General features: G+C 43.2%; 1 protein-coding gene across 1 annotated transcript in view; it reads right to left on the minus strand.

Moving 5' to 3' along the window:
* Positions 1-111: 111 nt before the first annotated feature.
* The window catches only part of Brca1 (BRCA1 DNA repair associated), a 60,286-nt gene continuing 33,865 nt past the window's right edge, over positions 112-26,532 (minus strand). The window contains exons 13-24 of the mRNA XM_032914456.1: positions 24,731-24,902; positions 20,422-20,551; positions 17,953-18,131; positions 15,094-15,380; positions 12,542-12,629; positions 9,051-9,128; positions 8,517-8,557; positions 7,490-7,570; positions 3,434-3,488; positions 2,085-2,158; positions 1,769-1,829; positions 112-1,317 (exon numbers count right to left, since the gene is read on the minus strand). Of these exons, the coding sequence (XP_032770347.1) occupies positions 1,166-1,317; positions 1,769-1,829; positions 2,085-2,158; positions 3,434-3,488; positions 7,490-7,570; positions 8,517-8,557; positions 9,051-9,128; positions 12,542-12,629; positions 15,094-15,380; positions 17,953-18,131; positions 20,422-20,551; positions 24,731-24,902 (1,398 nt within the window). The 3' untranslated portion in view covers positions 112-1,165. The remainder of the gene's footprint in view (positions 1,318-1,768; positions 1,830-2,084; positions 2,159-3,433; positions 3,489-7,489; positions 7,571-8,516; positions 8,558-9,050; positions 9,129-12,541; positions 12,630-15,093; positions 15,381-17,952; positions 18,132-20,421; positions 20,552-24,730; positions 24,903-26,532) is intronic.

Consider the following 26,532-nt stretch of genomic DNA (forward strand, 5'->3'; position numbering starts at 1 on the left):
CATCTTGCAGGTGTCGTGTGGACCCCAGGGGTTGGTTGAACTCTGGCTGTCAGTTGTGGCATCAGGATCTTACCCACTGATCCATCCTGCGGGGCCCCCAAACAGTCATTCTTTGTCGAAATGATTGCTATTCCATTTATTTGCAGTATTAACAGCACAGCATTATAAACATGCTTTGTATAATCAGGTCTCCACTGCACACTGGGGTGCCAGGGAAGACCCACTCCCCCAATATCTATAGACAGTCCAAGATTATGAGTTCATGAAAAATATGTTCTCTTCCTTCAGCGAGCAAAATTATTTATGAAGTAGTATGGTTCAGCAACAGGGAGTAAAAGGGAAAAAATTACTTCAAAGAAAGCAACAGCTCCTTTCCGGTGGAATCCATCATTTTACAGACATGCAATATTCATAGCAGAGACCTTGTATTTAAAGAGGAATGGGTTACTTAGAGCTACTACAACAGACGCGCTGCTCATCAGCTAGGGGAATCAGAAGGCTCTCCTTGGCACTGGCACTGGAAAAACTTCACATTCACATCAAATACATAATCTGCTCTGAATTCCTCCGTGCCCTCTAAGACCCGCACAAGCCCTATTCTGGGTGTTGTTGGGGAGGGAAATGGGCATTGTTTGGTGCTGGGTATTAAACCTGAAGCCTTGAGGAGCACTAATCTTAAGTCAAATCACAGATTTCAAGCCATCTCCTTGAAGAACTCGACTCTTGGCCATTATGAACATGTGATTTTATAAGGAAAAAATTAGAACCACTAGTTATTTGTTCTTCAGTCTTATATAGCCCAGGCTGGCCTTGAACTCATGACACTCCTGACTTTTTCCACCAAGAGCTGTGATTAGAGGCAAGTACCACCATGCCCAGCTCAGACCAGCCGAGCCACTCTACCGTCTCTCCAAGAACGATATATAATGAGTGAGCATCTTGCTCAATTGGTGGGATTTAAATAGTCTTGGAGTCTTCTCATGTGAAAACTTTTTGTGCTCAAGATGGATTTCAAAGAGAGACTTAATTAGAAAACCTTTAAGGCACCCACGCAAAGGTAGAAGCTGTTTTGTCCAGGCCGATGCATGTAAAAGACTTAGTAAGTAGGGCGTAGAGGCACCGAAGACTGAGAGATGCTCCCAGGACGGGAAGACCATCTCTTAAATTAATCATTGGAGTCTTGTGGCTTGCTACCATCACGGCCACAGGTGATATTCTGTACCAGGTAGTCATCCAGATCCCGACACCGGTAGACGGATATACTGTCCAACACCCAGTCCCACATCACTAGACGTCCCTTGCACAGCTGCCCAATATCTGCAGACAGAACAGAAGCAGAGACTGGTGTCCAGTCATCCGTCCAGACCAGACTTTAACCACCCCACCCTTAGATCTGAGTATATAAGTTCTCAGTGCTAATCAGGTGCTCTGAAGCAACACTTCAGGACCTTATTCAGAAGCCAGAGGAACGATCATGGTAAAAGCCCAGCCTCTGTAAACTGAAATAACACAAGCTCCAACCTGTTTCAGGAAAAGCCACCAGAGACAGCAGATGGTGTGGGGGAATATCTTAAGTGAAAAGACAAAACACCACAAGCATGATCAAGCTCTGGTAGACCTCGAACAACAAAAACACCAAAACGATAGCTCGGTGGGTATGACCCTTATAGAACCTGAGCTGATTCCTAGGCTCCACATGGTGGACGGAGAATATCAACTCCTTTATGTTGTCCTTCAAACCTCACAAATGTACACGGAGGAACTTTACCAGGGCAGTCGCTGTCTTCTGTCCAGGCACTTGGCTGCACGAGCACAATTGGATGAGCACCCTGCATCCCCAGAAAGGAAAAAGCATTTAGTGCCAAAGCAGGGCCTCAGGGAAAGTCACTTCCACACGGTTAAGAGGGCTAGAAGGGAAAGACCTCCCTCAGCACATTCAGTGCTTACAGTTCCCAAGCCCTTACTCACAGACGGGTCTTCTGATACAGAGTCATGGGTAGAGAAAGCTCTCTGGGCTATTTTACTGGACTTGCTTAATGGAAGGAGAGTGTTTTCCTCCCCCTTTGAAGGCCCCAAATACTCACTGTGTCATGGGTGAGCAATGGAAGCTCCTTCACCACAGAAGCCCCACACAGCTGCAGCATCCTCTCCAGCTCATCTACAGAGCACAGATGTAAAATCACCATAGCGACCACATCTACTCCTGGGCCCTCTAGTCTCCCCTGGAGCAAATCTCAGTGAGTAACGCCCCCTCCCTGGACTCAGCTGTTTTTTTTTTTTTCTCTAAAGGATAGAAAGACCCTAAAATTAGTACGGCTTCTAAGTCCATCTGCCACTGATCTAGCTGCTGCCTACTCCTGGTTATTAGTTTCCATGAAGCCACGTGGAAGATAAGGCTTCATGGTCTCTAAATGAAACATGTTGAAAAAGGGGATTGAATTTCCAATAATTTGCTAAATTGCTAGATACTGTGTGAAAACCCCTCGTCTTTCTTCTTTGTCCTACATCCTAGTTTGTTGCTGGTAATCGATAATCACGGCCACTGAGAGCACCATTCTTGATGGTAATTACTCTAAATGTGAAAGACTGGAAGATATTTTATCCAGTGGGGGAAAAATACAGGTCACCCTGGTCAGAGATCCAGCATTTCATTAGGAAAGATGGCAGGCTATGCTAGGAGCCACACAGCTAGGGGATGACTCTCATAAGAGGTTGGGCCTAGGACTCAGTAGCACTGACTAACTAACCTAGGCTCTCTGGAGATGCTCTTCTAGAAGGAACATCTGCTTCTTCCTGGGGACTGGAGGTGCTGCCTGAACTGAGGTTACTAACTTAACCCCTCCCATAATGATACCCACTAGTGCCCCCAGCTTTCATTATATTAAAGTCTAAAAACATAAAACATTGAGTGACACTTGAAACCTTCTAAAAACCCAACCACTAACCAGTACAGAAGGAAACAAAATTACACTGCTAGGCTCTTGTTACCACAAATTTGCTTATGGCCAGACACCAAGGCAGTGGTTCTCAACCTGTGGGTCACAACCCCATTGGGAATTGTATATCAAATGTCCTACATATCAGATATTTATATTAGTACTCAGAACATTAGCAAAATTAGTTGTGAAGCAGCAATTAAATATTTTATGGTCAGGGGAGGGTCACCAAAGCATGAGGGAATAAATGTGAGAACCACTGCTCCTAGGCTCCCCGTCTCCTAAGTCACAGAACTCCAGCCTTGGAGCTGAAGGGAAGCAGAGAAAAAGGTGAGGGACCTTCACTCTGAAAAGAACTTCACTCTGTACACGGACAAGGGCTTTGGTATACAAGAGCAGAACCACAGCAGTCTTCACTGGACCACTTAACCCATCTGAGGACCTTCCACGTAGGCTGATGCTATCTATAATACTCTGTAGCCCTCCCAGGCTCCTACCTTTGGGCATGTTGGTGAAGGGCTCACAACAATAGATCTGTAGGCCTTCAAAGAGCTGCGAAGAGAGGAGAATAAGTGATGGAGTGGAGAGAAAGTTATAATTATTAAGTGTCTGTGTGTGTGTGTGTGTGTGTGAGAGAGAGAGAGAGAGAGAGAGAAGAGAGAAGAGAGTATACACAACATGTATGCAGAGAGAGTGAGAGAGAGAGAGAAGAGAGAGAGAAGAGAGGAGAGTATACACAACATGTATGCAGAGAGAGAGAGAGAGAGAGAGAGAGAGAGAGAGAGAGAGAGAGAGAGAGAGAAGAGAGAGAAGAGAGAAGAGAGTATACACAACATGTATGCAGGTGCCCAAGGAGGCCAGAAGAATGCACCACATCTCCTGGAGCTGAGGTTACTGGCAGTTGTGAATTGCTCAATCTGAGTGCTGGGAATCAAAATTAAAATCAGGTCTTCTGAATGAACAGCAAGCACTAACCAATGAGCTGCCTCTCCAGTGGGGGTCCCCCCCCCTTTTTTTTGTGAGACAAGATCTTAGATAGGCCAGGTGGCTTCAAACTTATAATGTAGGTCAGCCTTGAACTCCTGACCCTCCTGTTCCCACCTCACAAATGCTGGGAATAGCACCGACCTGCTCAGAGTTTGGGTATTTTAGTAAGAAACAGAGACACTCTCACATGCAGTGAAAGAGTCTTTATCCTTGACAGTTTGTCCTCTTTTCCAGAGACAATCAGTTCAAGATTCTGAACTGATTTAGATTTTATTAAAATTTGTATACAATGATCCACATTCTAGAGTGATTCGTTAAAAAAATAAAAATAAAAGCATGTATGTCATATATATGTCATATATGTCAAATGCCAGGAGGCCAGGAGTTAGACTGCCTGGTGCCAGTGCTCTAAGTCATCTCTCTGACCCATTCTGTTATTCAAGGGAGGGCTCCCACTCTGTTATTAATCAGGCCCAGGCTCATGCTGGGTGGCCTGTGTCAGAGATGAGGAAGACAAACTAAAGACAGACGAACGCACAGTCCCCTCTGGCCCTTCCTTACACCGAAGGGTGAGAAAGTCAGGGAGCTGGTCAGGATTACTCAGGCCCGTCACACAGAACTAAACATGAACTCAGCCAGCAGAACGCCTATGCCATGGAGAAACGCCCCTCTTACACACACATGCACATCCTCCTAAGGGAAATGTAATTACAGTGCTCCTCAGTGCTGGCCAAAGACTTTCTGCGACACTGGAAATATCCTGTCTCTGGTTCCACAAGGCAGGAGGCCACAAATCAGATGTGGTGTTAGACATTTGAAACATGATGTGAGTGAGGAACTGTACATACTTCCAAACTCCACTTTTCTTTTTAAAAAATATTTATTAATTTTATGTATATGAGTGTGCTGTCTTCATGCACACCAGAAGAAAAGGGCATTAGATCCTAATATAGATGGTTGTTGAGTCCCTATGTGGGTATTGGGAATTGAACTCAGGACCTCTAGAAGACTAGCCAGTGTTCTTAACTGCTGAGCCATCTCTCTACCCTCCTCTAATTTATTATTTACCTTTATTTTGTGTATTGTGTTTTGCCCGCATGTATGTCTATGTGAGAGTGTCAGATCTTGGAATTCTGCTAACTACTGAGCCATCTCTCTGATCCAAAATTTTTTTTTTCAAGAAAGGGTTTCTCTGTATGTATAGTCCTCACTGTCCTCAAACTCAGAGATCCAAACTCTGTCTCCTGAGTGCTGAGATTACTTTTTTTTTTCTTTTTTCTTTTTTTCAGAGCTGGGGACCGAACCCAGGGCCTTGCGCTCGCTAGGCAAGCGCTCTTCCGCTGAGCTAAATCCCCAACCCCCGAGATTACTTTTTTTTAAAGATTTATTTGTTTTATGTATGTGAGAGTACACTGTCACTCTCTTCAGACACACCAGGGCATCAGATCTCATTACAGATGGCTGTGAGCAACCGTGTGGTTGATGGGAATTGAATTCAGTACCTGTGGAAGAGCAAGCAGTCATTGCTAACCACTGAGCCATTTCTCTAGCACCCGAGTGTTGAAATTAATGTGTGAGCCACTATCCCCAGGCTTGAACTTCTAAACCTTTAAAGTTATTTTCATTTTTGAGAAAAGATATCACTATGGTCCTGGTAGCCTGGAACTCTTTATGTAGACAAAGGTGGACTTGGAATTTAGACATTCATCTGTCTCTCAAATACTGGGATTAAAGGTGTGCACCACTTGTCAAGGAGCTGGTTTAATTAAAGGCAGGACTTCATAGAGTAAAGGCTGGTGCAGTACAAGCATGGGCTACTATGCCATATTGACAAAAATAACCCACCCGCCTCTGGCTCCTGAATGCGCGAACCACCATATCTGCTTTGAACTTTGTTTTTAGTGAACCTTAGAACAGCCCATGTGTGCAGTAACAACGGTGTTAGATGGTGCGAATGCTCGTGTGTCCTGGCATGAGTTCTTAGAAAGGCTCTCAAGCTATTATTTTAAAGAAACCTAAATTTGTGCCAATTATTAATATTTTTCTGATTGATAAAGGATTTCAAAATAGTCTAGCTCTCCAATTCACAATCCTCCTGCTTTAGCCTGAGTGTTAGTTTTACAGGAGCGCCATCAGACTCAGGACGGATGGATATATTTTCATGTATCATTTGAGTTACTCATTTTTTGACCATTTTCCTACCCTTTTATGACACTAACACAAATTTGTCTAGGTCTAAAATTCACCTAGATACAGAGGCTGAGATAGAAAGATCAAGGTTTGGATAAAACCACACAGATAGCTCTATTGGAAATGGCTTCATCCCACACTGCAGGCAGGAGGAAGGGAACAGTGGGCAAATCAATTATTGTCAGGGATGACGGTTCTAGAACCTCTGCCGCTCTCCCAGGACCTAATACTCAGAAATCCTCAAAGTCCCCAGGCAGCCGGCTGGAGACAAATGCTGCCTTAAGGAGAATAAAACCTCAGGGTCTCCAAATCCACGCAGACGTTTCCTGATGAGTGTCTAGTGGTGAGATAAGAAATCTGAAGTTCACCCCTACAAATAGATTTCTTTGTGAAAATACTGTAGCGACATTTCAGTATCTTCTGAATGTCACTACTTTGCCCAAGCAATTTCTATCACTGCTATTCTGAATGTAAGAGACATCCTAAGGGATTTTGAGGGAGAAGGGACCCACTGCTAATTGTGCAAGACTCCCAGGTGCATAAGAACAAATGGCTGGTTCATAGAGAACTCCTTGAGGATCGGGAGAAGTGGAAGCAGGGTGAGCAGCTGTTCTTGGCATCTGGAACAGGTATCTGATAGGCTTGGAGAGAGGATGGGCTAATCCCAGGGCTCAGAACTCCAGGCTTGATTTGTGATCCTGCCCAAAGCAGTTCTCCTTAGAAAAACCACCTCTACTGGTCTCCTCCCAAGTTTCTATGAAGAACAGAAGGTGCTCCGTGTGGGAAAGTTCTGAAACACCTGCTGGTGCACATTTGCAAAAGAAGAAAAGCAGCTTGGGAACACAAGCACTTATCCAGTAACCGAGACAGCAGCTGGCTCAGGCCTGCCAGGCAGGTGTGAAATCTTGGGAAGACTTCTTCCTGCAAGGAAGATGGAGTTCTGGCTGCACCCGTCTGCTCTAACATGCTGGGGTGTCCTGCTCTTCCTTGCAAAGCTGCTGGGATAATCGGTTTTTCTCCTGTGAAGTTGTCTACAACCATCTAAAGCCAAAGCACTTAGGAATTTAGACCTGGAGCTCAGGTGTACAGGCTCCACCTCTCCCACCACTCCCTAGTGAAGCGATGCTGGGATCTAAGCCTCAGACTGGAACTCAATTTACAACTGCACTCTCTTACTTATGGGGCACAAGTGATTCCTGTTTGCCTTCTTGGGCTAGAAAAAACCCCCAAACCAAACCAAAAGCCTGTCTCCACTGCCCAGCCAGTGCTCCGATATCACTCATGCAAAGTGCCTTACCAGGCACAGACCAACCTCACCACAGCAGCTGGCTGCAAAGCCTTAGGCTGGGGTTCTGTTACATCAAGAGGGACTTTACCTTTTTCTGGGATTCTCTGGATCGCCTTGGACCTTGGTGGTTGCTTCCAGTCACAACGTCTCCTTTGACTTCAAATTCATGCTGAAACCAAATATAACCCTCTGTGATCACTGAGGTGGGTGATGGCTCAGCAGTGAAGCATTAAGGCACCACACTCATGAAATGAGTTCCAGGCCAGCCAGGATTACAGAATGAAACCTTGTCTTTATTTTTTACCTTTTGGAGACAAGTCAGTGAAACCTGGCTGGCCTGGGATTCAGAAATCTTTCTGATTCTGCTTCCTCCGAAGAGCTGAGATTAAGGACCTAGGCTATGAAACCCAGATAAGACCCTGACTTAGAAAATTTATTTTAAAAATTCATTCTTGGGGTTGGGGATTTAGCTCAGTGGTAGAGCGCTTGCCTAGCAACCGCAAGGCCCTGGGTTCGGTCCCCAGCTCCGAAAAAAAGGAAAAAAAAAAATTTCATTCTTATTTTTTATTTTCTGAGTATTTTGCTAAATGTATGTTATATGTACCATATGCACGCCCAGTACTGAAAGATGTCAGAGTCCCCGGAACTGGAATAGTTGTGGATTCGTGAGGCCTGAATAAAACTCTGGTTCCTTGAAAGAGTGGCAAGTGTACTTAACCACTACTGGCTGCTCTTCCTGAGTTCGTCTTGAAAACAACAAACTGAACCAACCAACCAAAGACAGGCTCCCATTACGTAGTCCAGTGAGGCTCAAACTCCCAAGTGCCAGGATCACAGGGGCCATCACCTCGTCTGTCTCTGCGGGTAGCTCATTACTTGTTCCTCTGAATCTTTAATCTGTAAAGTCCTTTCTCTTTCTCCAAAGAAAAGACCTTCCTTTGAAACCTAGAATGACTAAGAATATGACATTTCCTGGCCTGTTCTGCATCCCTCTTGATGGTCTCCCTTGCTGAGGAAAAGATGTGTCTGAAGGAAGAGAGCAGACCCACACCCTCCTCCGCCCGACCCCAACACCCATGTGAGGTGTTTGGGATTAGTCTGTATGAGGTACCCACCACACTCAGAAGTTTTCTTTCTTGGATAGACTTGATCACCCCTGAAGAGAAGACAGAAAAGGTAAGTCACAGAGAACAGAAAAATATGCCCCTTTTGTGGAGGTGGGAAGCTCAACAATTCACAAGAGAGGAGATTCCTAAGACTTGTGGCAGAGATCTGGAGACAGCGGATACTTAAACATTATAAAAGCGCTGCTGTGCATGGATTCCCACCAACTATTAAATAAACCCCTGGTCATATGCTAACTCTGCTCAGAGAAGATGAGGTCATACTAGGTATAGAAGAACTCACTTTTTCAGCACTGCCAGTGGATCTGACCAAAGCAACGTGCACTAAGACAAAGCCAGTTCTGTGTTACTGTTGAGACCCTTTGGTGGCTCAGACTTGGTATAGGCAGAAACCTCAGGTGTTAACGTTAGGTGTAAAATGCAGTTCGGAGGTGCTAAAGGGAGCAACAGAGACACGCCTCCCCCAACACACACACACACACACACACACACACACACACACACACACACAGAAATTGTACTCACAAGAATAGCTAACTATCCACTTTCCTCCTGCAATGCCCAGAAAATATTTCAGTGTCCGTTCACACACAAACTCAGCATCTGCAAAAATGAAAAACATCCAAAAGCTGAGAAAGGGAGAAGAGGCGCTGCCCCTGAAAACCTCAAGCCCCAGCTCTAGCTCTCAAGATCAGTCTGGAATCGTGATTCACCTCTGATGACGGGTAACCAGGCATGGGGTTTGGAAACTTAGAAGAGATGCCATGTTAAGACCAGAGAACTGTTGGCCTCAACTCTGAGATGCCAAGGTTAGCTAAAGAGTTCTATCCTGTGTTAATTATCCACATCATGGTGGTGACTGATATGGACAGACATCTATTTTACCAGACAGCAGTAAGTGAGACAGCATGACGAAGTTCACCCAGGCAATTTCTACCCAGGGGACTCTTACCCACTTGTACTCCTGAGAGGGACGGGAAAGTGGTCTTTTTTGTTTTTTAATTTATTTTTATTTATATGAGTACATTGTAGCTGTCTTCAGACACACCAGAAGAGGGCATCAGATGTCATCACAGATGGTTGTGAGCCACCATGTGGTTGCTGGGATTTGAACTCAGGACCTTTGGAAGAGCAGTCAGTACTCTTAACCACTGAGCCATCTCTGCAGCCCCAGGAAAGCAGGAAAGCAGTCTTGTCACAGCTTTTTTTTTTTTTTTTTTTTTGTATTCAATAAGTTGTAGCTGAAGAATCTGTTTATTGCCTAGTGTTTCAAAGGCTCCTTTGAAGAACTAAGCAAACTGAGGAAAAAACCATTTGAACAGGAGAAAGGTATTCAGCTGAACCCCACACAGCAGGCCATCTGCAAGTAGCGGAAGTGGCCATTCTGCTGCACATAATCTCTCATAATTTTCTAGCTTGTTTAAATGTTATAAAAGTTGATTTTAGTTCACAAGCAACAAGTGTTGTACTGCTTTTGCGTTTAAAGAGTTACTTTAGGTTTAATTTGTATTTCAAAGCTCTCCTTTCAGCCTTTATCACCTTTGATCCAAACTTGCTGCTTAAACTATGTTAAAATTCAATGACATGCCCTCTCAAACAGTACTTAGCTTGCCATCGGGTGTCCTGGCACCTATTCCAACAGGCACGGCCCTCTGGTATGATCAACTGAAGAAGGAACTGAGATTTTAGTGTTCTTAAGGAAGAGAGTCAAAGAACATTGGACTCCTTGGAAAAGCCTAGAGCCCCATGGGCAGAAATATCCCCTGAGGGGCAAGAGTACATCAGAAAACCAATTCTGGGGGCTGGAGAGATGGCTTAGCAGTTAAAAGCACTGACTGTTCTTCCAGAGGTCCTGAGTTCAATTCCCAGCAACCACATGGTGGCTCACAACCATCTGTAATGGGGTCTAATGCCCTCTTCTGGTGTGTTTGAAGGGAGCCAGTATATTCATATGCATAAAATTAATATACATATACATATATATATGAATGAAAACCAATTCTGTTAGCTATTCTGTTTTAAAGTGTGGTCATAACTTATACCTTCCAAATCCCTTCCTTTTTTTTTTTTTTTTTTTTTTTTAAATTTTAAATTTCTGAAGCCTGACAATAATTTTTCAGTTGCTTAAAGATGGATCTCTTGGCCCTTTCAGTCTTCTCATTTCTTTACTCTCTGCCAAATATCACTTTTACTGAAAATAGTTCTAGATTTATTTTATGTATGTTCTGCTTACATGTATGTCTACGTATCACATGCATGCCTTATGCCTGAAGTCACAGGTGCACTGGATCCCCTGGAACTAGAATTATGGATGGTCATAAGCTGCCACGTGGGTGCTGGGGATCAAACCTGGGTCCTCTGCAAGAACAGGTGCTCTTAACCACTGTGCCACTGCTCCAGCCCTCCAACTTCACTAGTCTGAGTTTCTCCTCCATCCAGCCCTGGATATTCTCCAGGCTTATTAGTTGCCACCATGAGAAGCACTGTGCTCAGCACAGAGGCTATCACCTAGACTATCACTGCAGAAGGTTCATCAAAGGCCAGATCCATACTTCACCTGCTACACCTATCAGGTTTGTATCAATGCAGGCCAACTCCAAATAGTTGGCAGCCTGGAATGTCTGCTTGTCTGGATTTCACAGTGAAAACTCCCAGAGCCATCTTACGCAAGCAAAGTTAAGACCACATGAAGAGAAAGCACGCAAGTGAGCGGCTCCACTCTTTCCATGTTACGGTTATAGGACTCACTATGTCACACTCAAGCCAGAGGCCACATGTAGCTAGCCAGTGTCCTGAGTTTTTTTTTTTTTTTTTAAAGATTTATTTATTTTATGTGTAAGAGTACACTGTTGCTGTCTTCAGACACACCAGAAGAGGGCATCAGATCCCATTACAGATGGTTGTGAGCCACCATGTGGTTGCTGGGAGTTGAACTCAGGACCTCTGGGAGAGCAGTCAGTGCTCTTAACCATTGAGCCATCTCTCCAGCCCGTCTCTGAGGTTTTTTTTTTTTTTTTTGTTCTTTTTTCGGAGCTGGGGACCGAACCCAGGGCCTTGCGCTTCCTAGGTAAGCGCTCTACCACTGAGCTAAATCCCCAACCCCACCATCTCCTGAGTTTTAAGACTTACTTCTCCCCATTCTCTTCTCTGCCTCACTTGCCTTTCCATGATTTGGTCCCCTCCCCAAATTTTAATCCAAATAAGGTCAAACAAAATGAGTGACCATCAGGAGACTTCATCCACGGCTTAGCACTCTGGCATGCTAGGCCCAAAAGTATTTTCTGCAAATCTGCATATGTACTGAGACATCTTCAAGCACAGCACAAACCCAAGCTCTGTTGTTGTTGCTTCATTTGTTTTTTTGAGACAAAGTCTTGCTTCATAGCCCAGGCTGGCCGTAAACTTCTGATACACTCCTTTAATCTCCTGACTGCTGAGATCATAGGTGTGAGTTTCCACAGCCAGTCTGAGGGTAATTTCTTATTTATGGTGTTAGATATAGTACCTTGAGCTGTGGTCCTCAGCCCTCCTAATGCTGCAGCCTCTTACTACATTCCCTCCTGTTGTGTGATCCCCCTCAACTATTAAATAATTTCATTGCTCTTCATAACTAATGTTGCTACTGTTAGGAATTGTATGTAATGTAAGCACCTACATTTTCACATTTTCTTAAGCGAGCCCTGTGAAAGGGTTGTTCCAATCTCCCGAAAGGGGAACGATCCACAGGTTGAGAACTGCTGTTCTAGAGCCGTGTGCAGGCCAACTAAGTCATATTCTTCCGCTACGCCTCGCCTGCAAACCCTCAAGGCAATTTTACACAACATGTTTAACATGCCTACATCCTGGCTATTACTAATGCATGAAGAGTGGAATTCTCCACTTCCATGATGTTAAGTCTATAGTCAAACAGTTGAGGATTTTGAACGTTTGGGTTAGGGATGCTTAACTTGATTGGTACAGCTCTTCATGTGGCTTATGATATAAATACAAATAGTCTGTAAAAGTCTGTAGTGTACCTGTTTTTATAATTACATGCGTAGTTTCCTCAGTAATTACATCAGTTAAAGCGAGGTGGTATTTTTCAGCAAACTTTTGCACAATCATCTGAAACAAAAATCAAACATTGAATTATGATGTTATCTTTGCTACAGTTTAAAGGATTATTTACTCTGATTCTGAGTCTCCATTCTCATAAAAGGCACATCTCTAAAATATTGCTAAGTTGGGGATTTAGCTCAGCGGTAGAGCACTTGCCTAGCAAGCGCAAGGCCCTGGGTTTGGTCCCCAGCTCTGAAAAAAAAAAAAGGGGGGGCTGGAGAGATGGCTCAGCGGTTAAGAGCACCCGACTACTCTTCCAGAGGTCCTGAGTTCAATTCCCAGCAACCACATGGTGGCTCACAACCATCTGTAAAGAGATCCGATGCCCTCTTCTGGTGTGTCTGAAGACAGCTACAGTGTACTTATATATAATAAATGAATAAATCTTTAAAAAAATATTGTTAAAATGTTGATTGTGGGCTTGTACTTCATGTGTACATGGAGGAGACGAAGGACAACATGGTGGGGCTGCGGCTTTCACGTGTGTTTTGGGGACTGAACCCAGGTTGGCAGGCTTACGTGGCAAACACTGTGGAGTCACCGTGATCACTCTGCCCTGACTTTTATTTTGTCTTTTTTTTTTTCAGAGCTGAGGACGGAACCCAGGGCCTTGCACTTGCTAGGCAAGCGCTCTACCACTGAGCTAAATCCCTAACCCCCGGCCCTGACTTTTAAACATATAACATGGCTGAAGTCTCAAAATTGACAACTTGATAAAAAACCCCAAATCATGTATAATCAGAGAAAAATATTCTAATGTAGTCTATATAGTACCAGAAGCCATGGAATTATAACCAAGATCTAATAGCTTGATTCTCGAAGTTTCTTTACAGAATGACAGCCTACTATCCTATAATAAAATTACAAGTCTGCAAAACTGAGTGGTAACTAGCCTTATATAGAAAGTTCTGCTGTAAATAATATCTTAAGACCAAGATTCAACTCTGATAGTTACAAAGCACTCAAGCAAAGGTATCTGTAGATTCAATGCAAAAAATATCAATTCTCTCTTAAAAAAAATATTAGAAGAGACTCATTCTTCCCAAAAGAAATCTAGAGTCCTTTAGCTATAATCTATCAAGCAAATAAAAATCAATAGACAGTAAAAGAAATTAACCAGATCCATTATGGGCACAGTTGATATAACTGGTAGCTACTGTTTGGTAAATACGCTTGTTTACCAGAAAGCTTCATTTTCTAGCCATCATCACCCATGCCAATATTCACATGTCCCTTAGTACTGCAGTGGAAGCCACCCCGTGCCTCCTCACTCTGCAGTGCCACTGAGCCCTGGAAAACAGCAGCCTGGGAAGCGAGCACCACACCCTCCACCCTCCTCCAACTTCTGCTGTTGCCCTCTGCTTGTCATTAGCAATTCTGAACTGGTTAATTGCTGGAATCCCAGCTTTAAAACAGTGTTCAGTTAGACAAGCAACTGCTGAAAAGATCATCTTAATATGGGCTTCAGAATTAATCATGTGTAATACAGTCAGCGGCTTTCATCATAAATTTAACACACTTCGGCAAGTCTAAATAGGGCTCAAAGTTTTCCTCTTTGCTTGTTTAAAGAAAACACGTTCCCAAGCACTTGTAGTTTAATCTGCTGCTCAAAATTGCCCAAGGCGAAAACGAGCTGCTAGGATGGGGAATGGAGCCACACCCCGGAAGCAGGAGTTTCTTGCATTTTAATATTGCCTCTCAGTGTGTAATAAATGGCATCTACTATTAAATTCAATCGATGGTCTGACGTGTTATTATACATTACTCTAACAGTTAATTATAGGAGAAATAAATTTCCCAGAATGGTTGAAATCTATAAGCAGCTTAAAGAGAACATGGGTTCAGCAGGCTTAATGTTATTAGTCTGACACAGTTCCCATCTCTGGCTCAAGGAGGTGCCCAAATCCTAATAAGCAGGGGAGTAAGTCCTGCAGGGCAGAGAGGACAGAAAGGCTGTCCCCAGGCAAGGTGAAGACAAGCCCTGGAGAAATGCTGCTGTCTGGCAGTGCCGTGGAACCAGCTCACACTGAGTTAGCCGTGCAGACAATGTTATTTGATGGGAATTGAGGAGAAAACAATGCCTTTTGAAGAGAGCTGCTCTATCTACCTACCCAGTTGTTTTTTTTTTTTTTTTCGGAGGTGGGGATCGAACCCAGGGCCTTGCGCGTGCTAGGCAAGTGCTCTACTGCTGAGCTAAATCCCCAACCCCTACCCAGTTGTTTTTTGTTCATTTGTTTTGTTTTGTTTTGTTTTTTTGATGAAAAGGAAATTCCAATACAATTCAAAATCTCTATCATATCTGACAAGGTGCCCAGTATTCCCTAAATATTTCTTCCAATAACTTTCTTCCTGCAGGTTAGCCACTGCCAGTGCTTATAGTAATATCTGACAGGTTAGCCACTGCCAGTGCTTATAGTAATATCTGAAGCCCAGGTCGAGCCCCAGTTAGAGACACAGATGGCACACTCACTACTTCTTTGGGGGTCAAGCCTGACACCACCATGGATATCTCTCTCTCCGCTCGTTCTTTTGAAGACGTCACTTCCGGCTTTATCTTGCTCACAATTTCTACCACTGCAGTATCAGCACCACCAGCAGCTGGACTCCTAAAAGACCTAGCAACTTGACCTTGGGATATTTTCAGTGCAGAGGTTGAAGATGGTGCGGTGCAAACGAGGGCTGGCACTTTAGGGGATTCGGAATCGGGGTCTCTACTGGAGAAAAGGCTGATTCCAGATTCCAGGTATGGGGTTCCTTCTGCAAGGAAGACAAATTTAACTTAAGTAGCAATAAACTCAAGGTTCTAGCTTCAATGAAGAAAAAGACCCATTTAATTTTGTTAAGAGGACAATACGTTGGTGAAAGCATGGACATTAACTTCTCTAAAGAATAATATGGCATTATATGCAAAAAACCTTAACATATGAGGCTGGAGAGATGACTGCTCTTCCAGAAGATCCAGGTTCGGTTCCCAATATGCACAGTAGCTCACAACTGCCTCTAACTAGTTCCAGGGCATCTAACGTTTTCTTCTGACCTCTATAAGTACCATGCATGTATGTGGTACAGACATACATGTAGGTAAAATATCCGTACACATAAAAAAATGAATAAACCTTAAAAAGGGTTAGTGATAGAATGCGTGCTGCAACTGTTTGTAGCAGCATAATTTAATGTCCAGTGAGATTGAGTAAATTATAATACATCTATTCTAACAAAGTAGTCTTTATCCGTTATAATTTTCTTTTAACATTTACTTAATTTTGCACATAGAGTTCAGAAGGCAACTTGCTGTGACATCTCTCTGGCCCACCCATCAGATTTTATACTTTGTCCTTGTCCATGTGATGCAATTTGTCAGAGGCCAATTTATAGGGGTTAGTTCTCTCCTTGTATCCTGTGAGTCCCAGAGACTAAAGTCACAAGTCACTAGACTTGGTGACAAGTGCTCTTGCCATCTTATAGTCCAGAAATATTTACTGTAGTTAGACCTGGTGGCATAGGCCTATGACCCTACCTACTCAAGGCTGAAGCAGAAGAATCACAAGTTCAAGGTTTACCTGGGCTGTATAGAAAGTTTAAAACTATTTTTTGTTTTATTTTAATTGATTAACTGAGACCATAGACATGACCCACTATATCTCTAACTATATTTAAAATTAAAACTGACAGAGAAAGGACTGGAAGAGCTTGAAGGGGCTCGAGACCTCATGTGAACAACAATGCCAACCAACCAGAGCTTCCAGGACCAAGCCACTACTCAAGACTATACATGGACTGACCCTGGGCTCCAACCTCATAGGTAGCAATGAATAGCTTAGTAAGGGCACCAGTGGAAGGGGAAGCCCTTGGTCCTGCCAAGACTGAACCCCCAGTGAACGTGATTGTTGGGGGGAGGGCGGTAATGGGGGGAGGATGGGGAGGGGAACAGCCATATAGAAGGGGAGGGAGAGGGGTTAGAGGGATGTTGGCCCGGAAACCGGGAAAGGGAATAACATTTGAAATGTAAATAAGAAATACTCAAGTTAATTAAAAAAAAAAAAAAAAAACAAAAACTGAGTAAAATAACGAAAGAAACAGCAATTATTACTATTACTATTATAATTATTACTATTACTATTATTATTAATACTACTACTACTATTATTTTGGTAGAGGGTCTCATTATGTAGCCCTGGCTGCTCTGGAGGTTACTCTGCAGACCAGGCTGGCCTCAAATTCAGAGATTCTTCTGTCTCTGCCAGTCAGGCACTGGGGCTAACAGGCATGTGCCCCCATGCTCAGCCAAGACAGCAATATTTTATTACTAATAACTGAACAGGAGTAGAGGTGATTTTAATTACTCTAATTTACTATATTGTCCAATTTGGGGGCAATCAGTATACAGAACTTTCATGAGGAAGAAAGAAGGTTAAAATTATAAATAAACGGGGTTGGGGATTTAGCTCAGTGGTAGAGCACTTGCCTAGAAAGCGCAAGGCCCTGGGTTCAGTCCCCAGCTCCGAAAAAAAAAAAAAAAAAAAAAAATATATATATATATATAAATAAACCATTATATTTTTCACTTAATCAACAGGTGCTACACATGTTAAAAACAGTAGATACATTTTAAAACATTTCCAAAAATGTCACTGATCAAAAATTAAGCTAGGGAAAAAAAAGACTCAGCAGCTAAGAGCACTGGCTGCGCTTCTAGAGGACCTGGACTTTGTTCCCAGCTCCTACACGGCAGCTCACAACAGCCTGCACCCTCAATTCCAGGAAACCTATCACCCTCTTTTGGCCTCAATAGGTACCTGGTACACATGCAGTGTGCATAGACATACATGTGGGCAAAATACTCATATACACAGCATAAAAGTAAAAAAGTAAGCCAGTTAAGAACACCGCTAAATACTACATCTGATGCTAAACAGTGGCTTTTATGATAATATATTTTTGATAAGTAATTAAAACATTTCTTTACTAAAACTTTGATTTATAAGTAATAAAATATACTATCTACTAAGTGATTTATGAAGCATAAAAGATAGTCATTTATATTTATTAAAAATATCTCACTTTGGGATGTGACTTTTTTCCCAGCAAAAGACAGACTTCTAATTTTATTCTGGGTCTTAAGATTCTAACAGATGACACGAAACATTTAGATGACCAGAGTCTACCATATTCAGAACTCCTGGTACTTGACCTGGACAGACTTGCAGCTCAGTCTGCAGCAAGGTGAACTTACCTGAGCACAGCAAACATGCAGGATAAGCCTGTACTACACCAGCTTTATAAAAGATACACAGTGAAACAGAGTGTCTGTCCAGTACAAAAGCATTACCGAGATCTTGCCTTGGCAAGCAAGACCGCCCTGTTAAGTTGTGTGGTTCACATGACTTCTCCAATTCAACAGGCTGAAGGAGCTCCTCTTGAGAGGTGGAGTTTCTATTCTGAAGACTCCTAGAGTGGCCTCGTGCAGAGCACCTACTGCTGGTCAGTGGAGATTTAAAAGGGGAAGGCCTGGAAAGATGGATGAAAGAAACCATCACCAGCAATTCAGAGAGGCCTAATCATGACTCCCCAGCAGCTAAAGCATGACTGAAACATCTGACGGTCAGACAGATAAGGGATGACCAACAAAAAAAGCCTGGATTCACACTGCCTGTCCACACCCCACTGCTGACATATGATGCACCCCTTCAGGGCTGGTCTGGGGCCCTGAGGCCTGAAGGTGATCTCAGAGCTGTTTAAAAGCATGTCAGCATTTTTTTCTTCTGTCAAATTCCCACTATTGCTAATTCAGATTCTATACACTATTCCCCTTGAGTCCAAATGTATGTGAGGCCTCTTATGGAGACAGAAAACTGAGCAATGCTGACGTCTCTACACTTTATTTCTACCTAATTTTGGAAGAATTTAGAGTATCACCCTTATTCCCTACCCTTTCAATTTCCAAAGTCATTCTAAAAACAAGAGGCTGGGCTGGAGAAATGACTCAGCAGCTAACCACACCTTTTCTTCTTGGAGAGGACTTGCGTTCAAGTCCTAGCAAACACATGGTGGTTCACAACTGTGCAACACTCCAGCCTCAGCATGCACATGACAGAGACATACATTTGAGCAAGCCACTCACACACAGAGAATAAAATAAAAGCCAGGAGTAATAGCACATGACTTTCAAGGTAGAGGCTGAAGACCAGGAGTTCGAGGTCATCCTTGGTTACGTAGTAAGTTCAAAGCCAGCCTGGGCTATCTGGGATCCTGTCTCAAACAAATGTAATTAAAAACAATAAAAACAAAAGTCAGCTCTTAGGGGTAAGCGCATATCTCAGTAAAGCACCTTGCCTAGTATATGGGAAGGTCCGCATTTAATCCCCACTATCACATCCCTTAAAAATTAATAATACATGTGCACAACAAGTAGTTCCTCCAGTGTTTTGAGTGTTCATGACAGTGACAGTATGCCAAGGAAATACTTAACACTAAACAAAGCTTTAGTGCCCAAGGAAGCTGACTTTTTTTTTTTTTTTTTTTTTTTTTTTGTACAATCACAATGTCAGTACCTTAGCCTTAAAAAGATGTCCTCTGTTAAGTCCAGGTCCAGGAAAAGAGAGCATCGTTAGATTATTGACAACGTGTGACTATTCCCAAAAGGAATAGACATAATAGCAATTCAGAAAACAAGAGTTTTGTTGCTTGGAGTGGTGAAGATGTTTGTCCTGATGGCTGTTAAGTATCACTGAAAATCAAAATGGGCTATGGTGGTTCAGGCCCCTAATTCCCGAACTCACGATCCTAACTTTTTTTTTCCTGTAGAGATTTTAATAATAGTGATTTAAATACCTATCCTGGAACAATATTCTGAATATTTCCCAGAGTAAATTAGCAAGACATACTTTTTCTAGGAAGGCAAAAATTTCATTTATGGCAAGGTCTGCCTGGAGCTCCCATCAGCAAGCAGGCTTTGGTTTTAGTTCAGTTATATTACATTCTAACCTCTAAACCTCAAGTTAGATCTAAGTGCTTACTTCTCAGGTTGTAGCTTAGGTCTGAACATACCTAACAGAATCTGTATCCAAATGAAGAAAGGAACGTGACCTAGGATCACTAAGGGTTGTAACTGTATACATCTAGTATTCTGAAGGCCGAAGAAGGACTACTCCAAGTTTGAGGCCAGGTTGGTCTCAGAGATCATTCCAGACCACCTGGGGCGACCCTGACTGCAACAAACCAACAAAACCCTAAACAAAACAACAACAAAAGACACAAAAACACACCCAGGAAGGATGGGAGGGAGCAGGTAGAAGCCAGAAACTGACACCGAGGATCCAGTCTTGATGATCTCTACCTTTTGAGGCAGAGTCTCTTTCGAGCAAACCAATTTGGATAAAGTGGCTGGCCAACAGCACTAAAGGGCTTCCTGTCTTTGTGTCCCCAGAGCTGACACTACAGCCTTGTGTTACTGCTCTTGGCATTTTTAAAAAGATACGGGTGCAGTCGTCCACTGTGGTTGCATGAGTATGCACACTTGGTTGGGTTGAGTGTGAAGGCCAGAGGAAGTCTACCCATCAGGATTCTATATGGCTATACACCCACCTCTCACTGAATCTAGAGCTCACTGCACCCAGGATCTGCCTGTCAGCCCCTGCCCTAGGAACCACAGCACAGGGTTACAGGCGTGCAGCTACTCATAACTTTTAGATGGGTTCAAGGGATCTGAACTCAGGTCCTCACGTCTGCAGAGGAAATCACATGACTGACTAAGTCATGCCCAGATGTCACTCAGATGCCACAGACTGACAACTCTTACCTTCTCATTCCTGACTCCTTATCTCCACTGGGGAGACCGTCCGGAGGTTGTGGTTGGGATTTGTCATCATAGGCGCGCTTTGGATTCTGGCTTACAGGATTCTCATTAATGTTCTTTGAAGTTAAAATTGCTTTAAACAGAATGAGAAAAATCTATTTTACTTATTTGTTCTGATGGTCTTAATTCAGGTGAGGATATTGATTTTTTTAAAAGCAGCAATCTATGAAAATCAAACTAGTCTTTTTATCTTTTTCTGTGTTACAGGACTGTCATCTTTTCAGCACATTTTACCAGCATGTGCCAGCACGGATGGCAGAGCAGAATGCACAGCTGAGGGTGACACTGAACTCCTGATCTTCCTTCCACCCTCTCAAGTGCAGGGTCCCAGCTGTGTGATCACACCTGACTCCATGTACCAGATTACCAAATGCTTCACTTGAGTGTTAGCCAGGCACACTACCAACTGAAGTACCCCAAACCCTGAAACTGGTATTTAAACAAATGTAGTAGACAGAATTTTACTGATACAAGTAGTCCAGCAGACAAAGGATAGCACCAGGGAGGACTAAATAATGATAAAACAAAAATAGATAATGTATTCTTATCTCAGAAGCAAACTGACCTATGACAAAATCTCCTTTGCTACCATTAAAGTACTGGGAGAAGAGCACATCAGAGATGGTACAGGACCCGCTGGAGCTTTAATGGGAGAAGGTGGGGGTGGAGATGGTGGGTAGGTGGTGCAGGAAGAGTCAGATGAGATGACATTTGCCTCACACTTTAATTACTGGGAACACACACACGCACACGCACATCCCTACCTCGAGGTACTGGATAAGGAATCTAAGGTAATAGGAAATAATAATGAAAGGCACAGGAAGGGAAAAGTCATAACAGACCCAAGGTAAGGCGCACATGTGCTATTCCCTTTGAAAAAATGGCTTAAAGGAAGAAATGAACTCACTCTGTAGACCAGGCTGGGAATTAAAGAGGTATGTGTTACTATCTGCACAGCACAAGAAATAGTTAAACATCAAAGACATTTAACTGAAAAATTAAATATCTCCTATCTATTAAAAAGTCATTGAAGGGGTTGGGGATTTAGCTCAGTGGTAGAGTGCTTGCCTAGGAAGCGCAAGGCCCTGGGTTCAGTCCCCAGCTCCGAAAAAAAGAACCAAAAAAACAAATAAATAAATAGTCATTGAAATCTAGGTGTGATAGTATATACCTTTAATCCTTGTATTTGGTAGGCACAGACGGGAATCTCTCCAAGTTCCAGACCAGAAAAGGCTACATTGTGAAACCCTATCTCAAAAACAAACAAGCAAGCTCAGCGGTTAAGAGCACTGACTGCTCTTCCAGGGGTCCTGAGTTCAGTTCCCATCAACCACAAGGTGGCGCACACCATTGGTAATGGGATCTGGTGCCCTCTTCTGGCCCGCAGGCATACATGCTGTATACATAAAGAATAGATGTTAAAACACTAGCAAAGGTGTGGGTATAGAGTTAGAGGTCATCCTGGTCTCCAGAGGGAGTCCTAGGACAGTCCAGAGAGAATCTGCACCCCCCTCAAACCCCCAAAAGGCAATGAGATTAAAAGTGTGAGCCATCATACACAGGTGAATACTTAAACATCAAAAACAGTCCAAAAATGAAGGTCAGAGGTAAGAGTTGTTGCTCTTGCAGAAGACATGTATTTAATTCCCAGAACCATATGATATCCATATAGTGTCTTACAACCTTGTAACTTCTGTTCCAGGGAAAACAAATGCTGTCTTCTGACCTCTCTGGACACCAGGCGTTCACAAGTACACATATACACATGTAGACAACAAAAATATTTAAAAATTTAAATTAAATATCTTTTATCCATTAAAAAGGCTGGTGACTGGTGGTCAGGCTTGGTGTCAGAGACGTGAAGATGCAGAGTGAGTTCCAGGTCAATCTCTCTCTCTCTCTCTCTCTCTCTCTCTCTCTCTCTCTCTCTCTCTCTCACACACACACACACACACACACACACACATACAACAGGTTACATAAGTTGTTTATTCCAACTAATCCCAACTCATTCAGAATTCACAGGGGAGGATCCTAGAAAAATTGAACAAGTATTTCTAGGAATAAATATGCTGCCAGCTAGAAAAGCCCAGATATATCTGAAAATCACTTTTACCACAATGAGCCATGATCTCATAAATACTAATATTTGCTTTCTGAACGATGGGAATAATATGCATGTCTGACACGACAGAAGCAAATCTTTAGAGGAAGATAATTTAATATGGGTGTGTACAAATTTCTGCCCAACTATTATGCAGGCTGTGGGATAAACCTTACAGAAAGACCTATGCAGAGGAGCAGGACACTGATGTAAGGGCCTTTCATCATCTTTAAGATCATGGGCTGGGAAACAGCTCAGTGATCAAAGCTCTTACTCTGATGTGCACAACATAGTGTATATAACGTGTGTGAACACATGTGTACATTAGTGTTTGGAGGCCAGATGTCAAAAAATGATTCTCTATGGCTCTTTTTAATTTATTCTTATTTCATGTACATTGGTGTTTTGCCTGCATGTATATCTGTATGAGAATGACAGATCTTCTGTAATAAGGGCTCTAACAGTCAGTTGTGAGGTTCCATGTGAGTACTGGGAATTGAACCTGGGTCTTCTGGAAGAACAGCAAGTGCTCTCTATTGCTGAGCCATCTCTGCAGCCCCCTCCATGGCTCTTTGACTTTACGCATTGAGGGAGGGTCTCGATTAGCCCCAGAATTTGCTCTTTGTCTCCCTAGCCAACCTGATCTGGGGATCCCTTGTCTCTGCTTTCCTAGGCTGGAATCCCAGGTGGCTGTCAGGTTTACTGAACACTTGTACCTTTTCTGTAAACCTTATTAACCTTAGTGCTTAAGTCTATATATATTAAAAATACCTTTTTGTTTGTTTTTTAGGCAGGGTCTTTCCACACAGTCCTGTCCTAGAGCTTGCTATGTATGCCAGGCTGGCCTTAACTCATAGAGATCCTCCTGCCCCTGCCTCTCTGAGTGCTGTGATTAAAGGTGTGTGATATCAGGGCTTTTCCTTTAAAAGGAAAAGGAAACTGAGTTTCTTACTGCATCAGCCCTAAGGTGAGACAGGCTCAAACCTGGAGTTGCTCCTGACAGTCAAGTATTTTAGAAATGAGCCACAAAGAAACATTTTATCTGCAGACATTCGGTGGGAGCCAGAACGAGCAAACAAAAGCACCCAAAGATAACACAGCCAACCCCCTAGCGTGTGTACCAAAGACGAGGTAGTTTAGGCGGATATTCGAAGCCGGAAACTAACAATCCTCATCTTGTGCAAGAGCACTCAAAGTCCTGTCTATTTTCACAGTAATAACAGTGACAGTACCCAAAGATAACTGTATGGGGGATGGGACTCTGGGCTTCATCATCTGGTGATGAACTAAATGAAGATGTGCTTACAAAGAAAAGTATTTAAGGAGGGAGATTTTGAAGCAGTGTCATAGCAACAGTTTCCAGCTTCCCTTGCATGAGCTACTGTTTCTTTCTGAACACAGAAATATTACAAGGCACAAGGTCACTGTACTGAAAAATCAACAGACTCGAGTACCTACGAGTCAAAGGACGGCCTCAGGGCCCAGAGGACGGTGAAGTGCAGGAGGAGGACCCTGAGCAGAGAGTCACGTAGGGCTGCCGAGAGAGACCACAGCGAAGAAACTCAGTGAAGGCTCACTACCCTGGTCTGTGCCTAAGCACCAACTCCTCCTGTTGGTGGCCATACATGAGGATTCTCTAAACGAAAACTTCCCTTACTTACTGCCTCCACACCCCAAGGCTGGGATTTCCAACACGACCGTCAAAGCCACTTTTCACCTGAAAACATGAGCTGCAGCTCCTGAAACAAGTCTCCTCTCCTAAGTCGGAAAACACAGGAAGCAGGCCTTCACTTCGTGATTCTGAGTGGCTCCTGCACATGGCTTTCTGAAATGATGGGCTACCTATTACCAATCTCCAGCAACCAAGAGCAAGAACTATTATTTCTCTTTGGGGTCCATAGCATCTCTTTGGAAACACCCAGAGGAGGACACAGTGAGTGATTACCTTGGGACTCTCTCTATGGTACATCACTTGTGAGCGAGGACTAGGAATAAGGTTCCCAAATTACTCATGGAGGAACTCGGTAAATATGCACTGAGAAAGATCACACAACGTTGGAACTCAGTCCTCACTTTTCAAAGGAAAAAGAGGGTCAAGGGAGGGAAGAATTCTGCTTATGATACTGGCATTTGTTCAGCATTACAAACCTGTTCCTGATCTGTTTTGTTCTGGATCTGGCAGGTCTTCTAGGGCACAAGGGTCAGCTGGGAGGCAAGGGGGGTGGCCAGATGGCTGGCTCCCATGCTGCTCTAGCACAGCTTCCAGCTGAGCCATTTCCTGCTGGAGCTTTATCAGGTTATCCTTCATGGTCGCCCTCTGCTGTAAAACCAAACAGAACACCAACAAAGTTACATCCTTTGAGAGATGTGCCATAAAGTAAAAATGTCATACCAATTAATTTTAGCATGGGAACTGAAATCACCTAGTATGGAATTATGAGTTCTGGTTGAATACCTTTAATCCAACCATACTCATGTGGTTAATGACTTTGAAATTATTTCAAAATGATATTGGAGGAGGGTGCACCCTCCAGCTCTCCCAAATAGATCTGCTTCATTGTAGCTCCTTATGTTCTTTTAAAGATGGGGGATGGAGTGGGGTAATAACAGTACCTCAAGCTTAAAATTCACAAGAATCTATTTACAAACTACATAGTGTATGTTTCAAAGATTTGGTACTGTGAGATTAAGACATTTAATTAGCTCACAAAAAAGTATAATTAAAACAAAATTTCAAAAAATTTAGGTTTATGGATGTTTTATCTACATGTGTCTGCTCGATGTTCTCGGAGGTCATCAGAGGGCATTGGGTCATCTGAACAAGAGCTGGGCACCATCATTTGAGTGCTGGGAGCTGAATCCAGGTCCTCTGTAACAGCGGCCTGTTAGCCACTGAGCCCTCTCTCCAGCCCGACCTTTTTATTATTTTATCTTTAAAAGGTTTGTGGCTGAGTGTAAAGAAGCATCGGTGTGCTTAGCCCCAAGTATACTTAGTTTTTAAATGGATGAAGTACTGAAGATTTCCTGACATCCTAGAGCCCATAACAAGTTACTGTTTTCTCTCTCTCTCTTTTTAAAGATTTATTTATCTTATGTGTGTGAATACACTGTCACCGTCTTCAGACACACCAGAAAAAGGAGTCAGATGCCATTACAGATGGTTGTGAGCCACCATGTGATTGCTGGGAACTGAACTCAGGACCTCTGGAAGAGCAGTCGGTGCTCTTACTGTTTTCAATTCAAGATATGAGCTCTTTCTTGTACATGGGCTCCCACTGTTTACGGAAACACTCCGAGAAGGAATCTATAGCCACCTTTAACCCAGTGCTTGGGAGCAGAGGCAAGCAGATCTCTGAGTTCAAGACCAGACTGCAGAGTGGTCTACAAAGTGAATTCCTGGATAGCCAGAGCTGTTACACAGAGAAACCTTGTCTTGAAAGTGTGTTTGTGGGGGGTGGGGAGTAATTTAAGCCAGGCATGGTAGCTTTAATAGCAGCAGTTGAGTTGAGGCTATCCTGGTCTACGTAGGGAGTTTCAGGACAGCCAGGACTATACATTGAGACCCTGTCACAGACAATCTAGCAAGTCTAAGGCCTTTGACAAGCAAAGGATGTGGGCATATAAGGAATTTCCCAAAATGTATTCCTCTTCACCACTTTTAGAAGAAATGTTGATGCCTGGTTTTCAGCTGCAGGAGGGGAACAAAATTTGTTTCACCTTCCCTTTCTTTCTTCTGACCCTGAAAATGACTTTGCTTTCCACTAAAATCAAGGCATTTTCTTCCTATAGCTACAACAAATTCATACTTCTCAGGAGAATTTTATGACCAAAAAAAAAAAAAAAATTATTTTGAGCTTTACAAAGGTCCCCGCTGCTACTGAGAGTGTATTGCTGCCAACATCTGCAGTGCCACCAATGCCACCACGTGGTACCCATGAGTAGTGGCATCA

Source organism: Rattus rattus, chromosome 9, assembly GCF_011064425.1.
Source record: "Rattus rattus isolate New Zealand chromosome 9, Rrattus_CSIRO_v1, whole genome shotgun sequence".
Classification (NCBI taxonomy): Eukaryota; Metazoa; Chordata; class Mammalia; order Rodentia; family Muridae; genus Rattus; species Rattus rattus.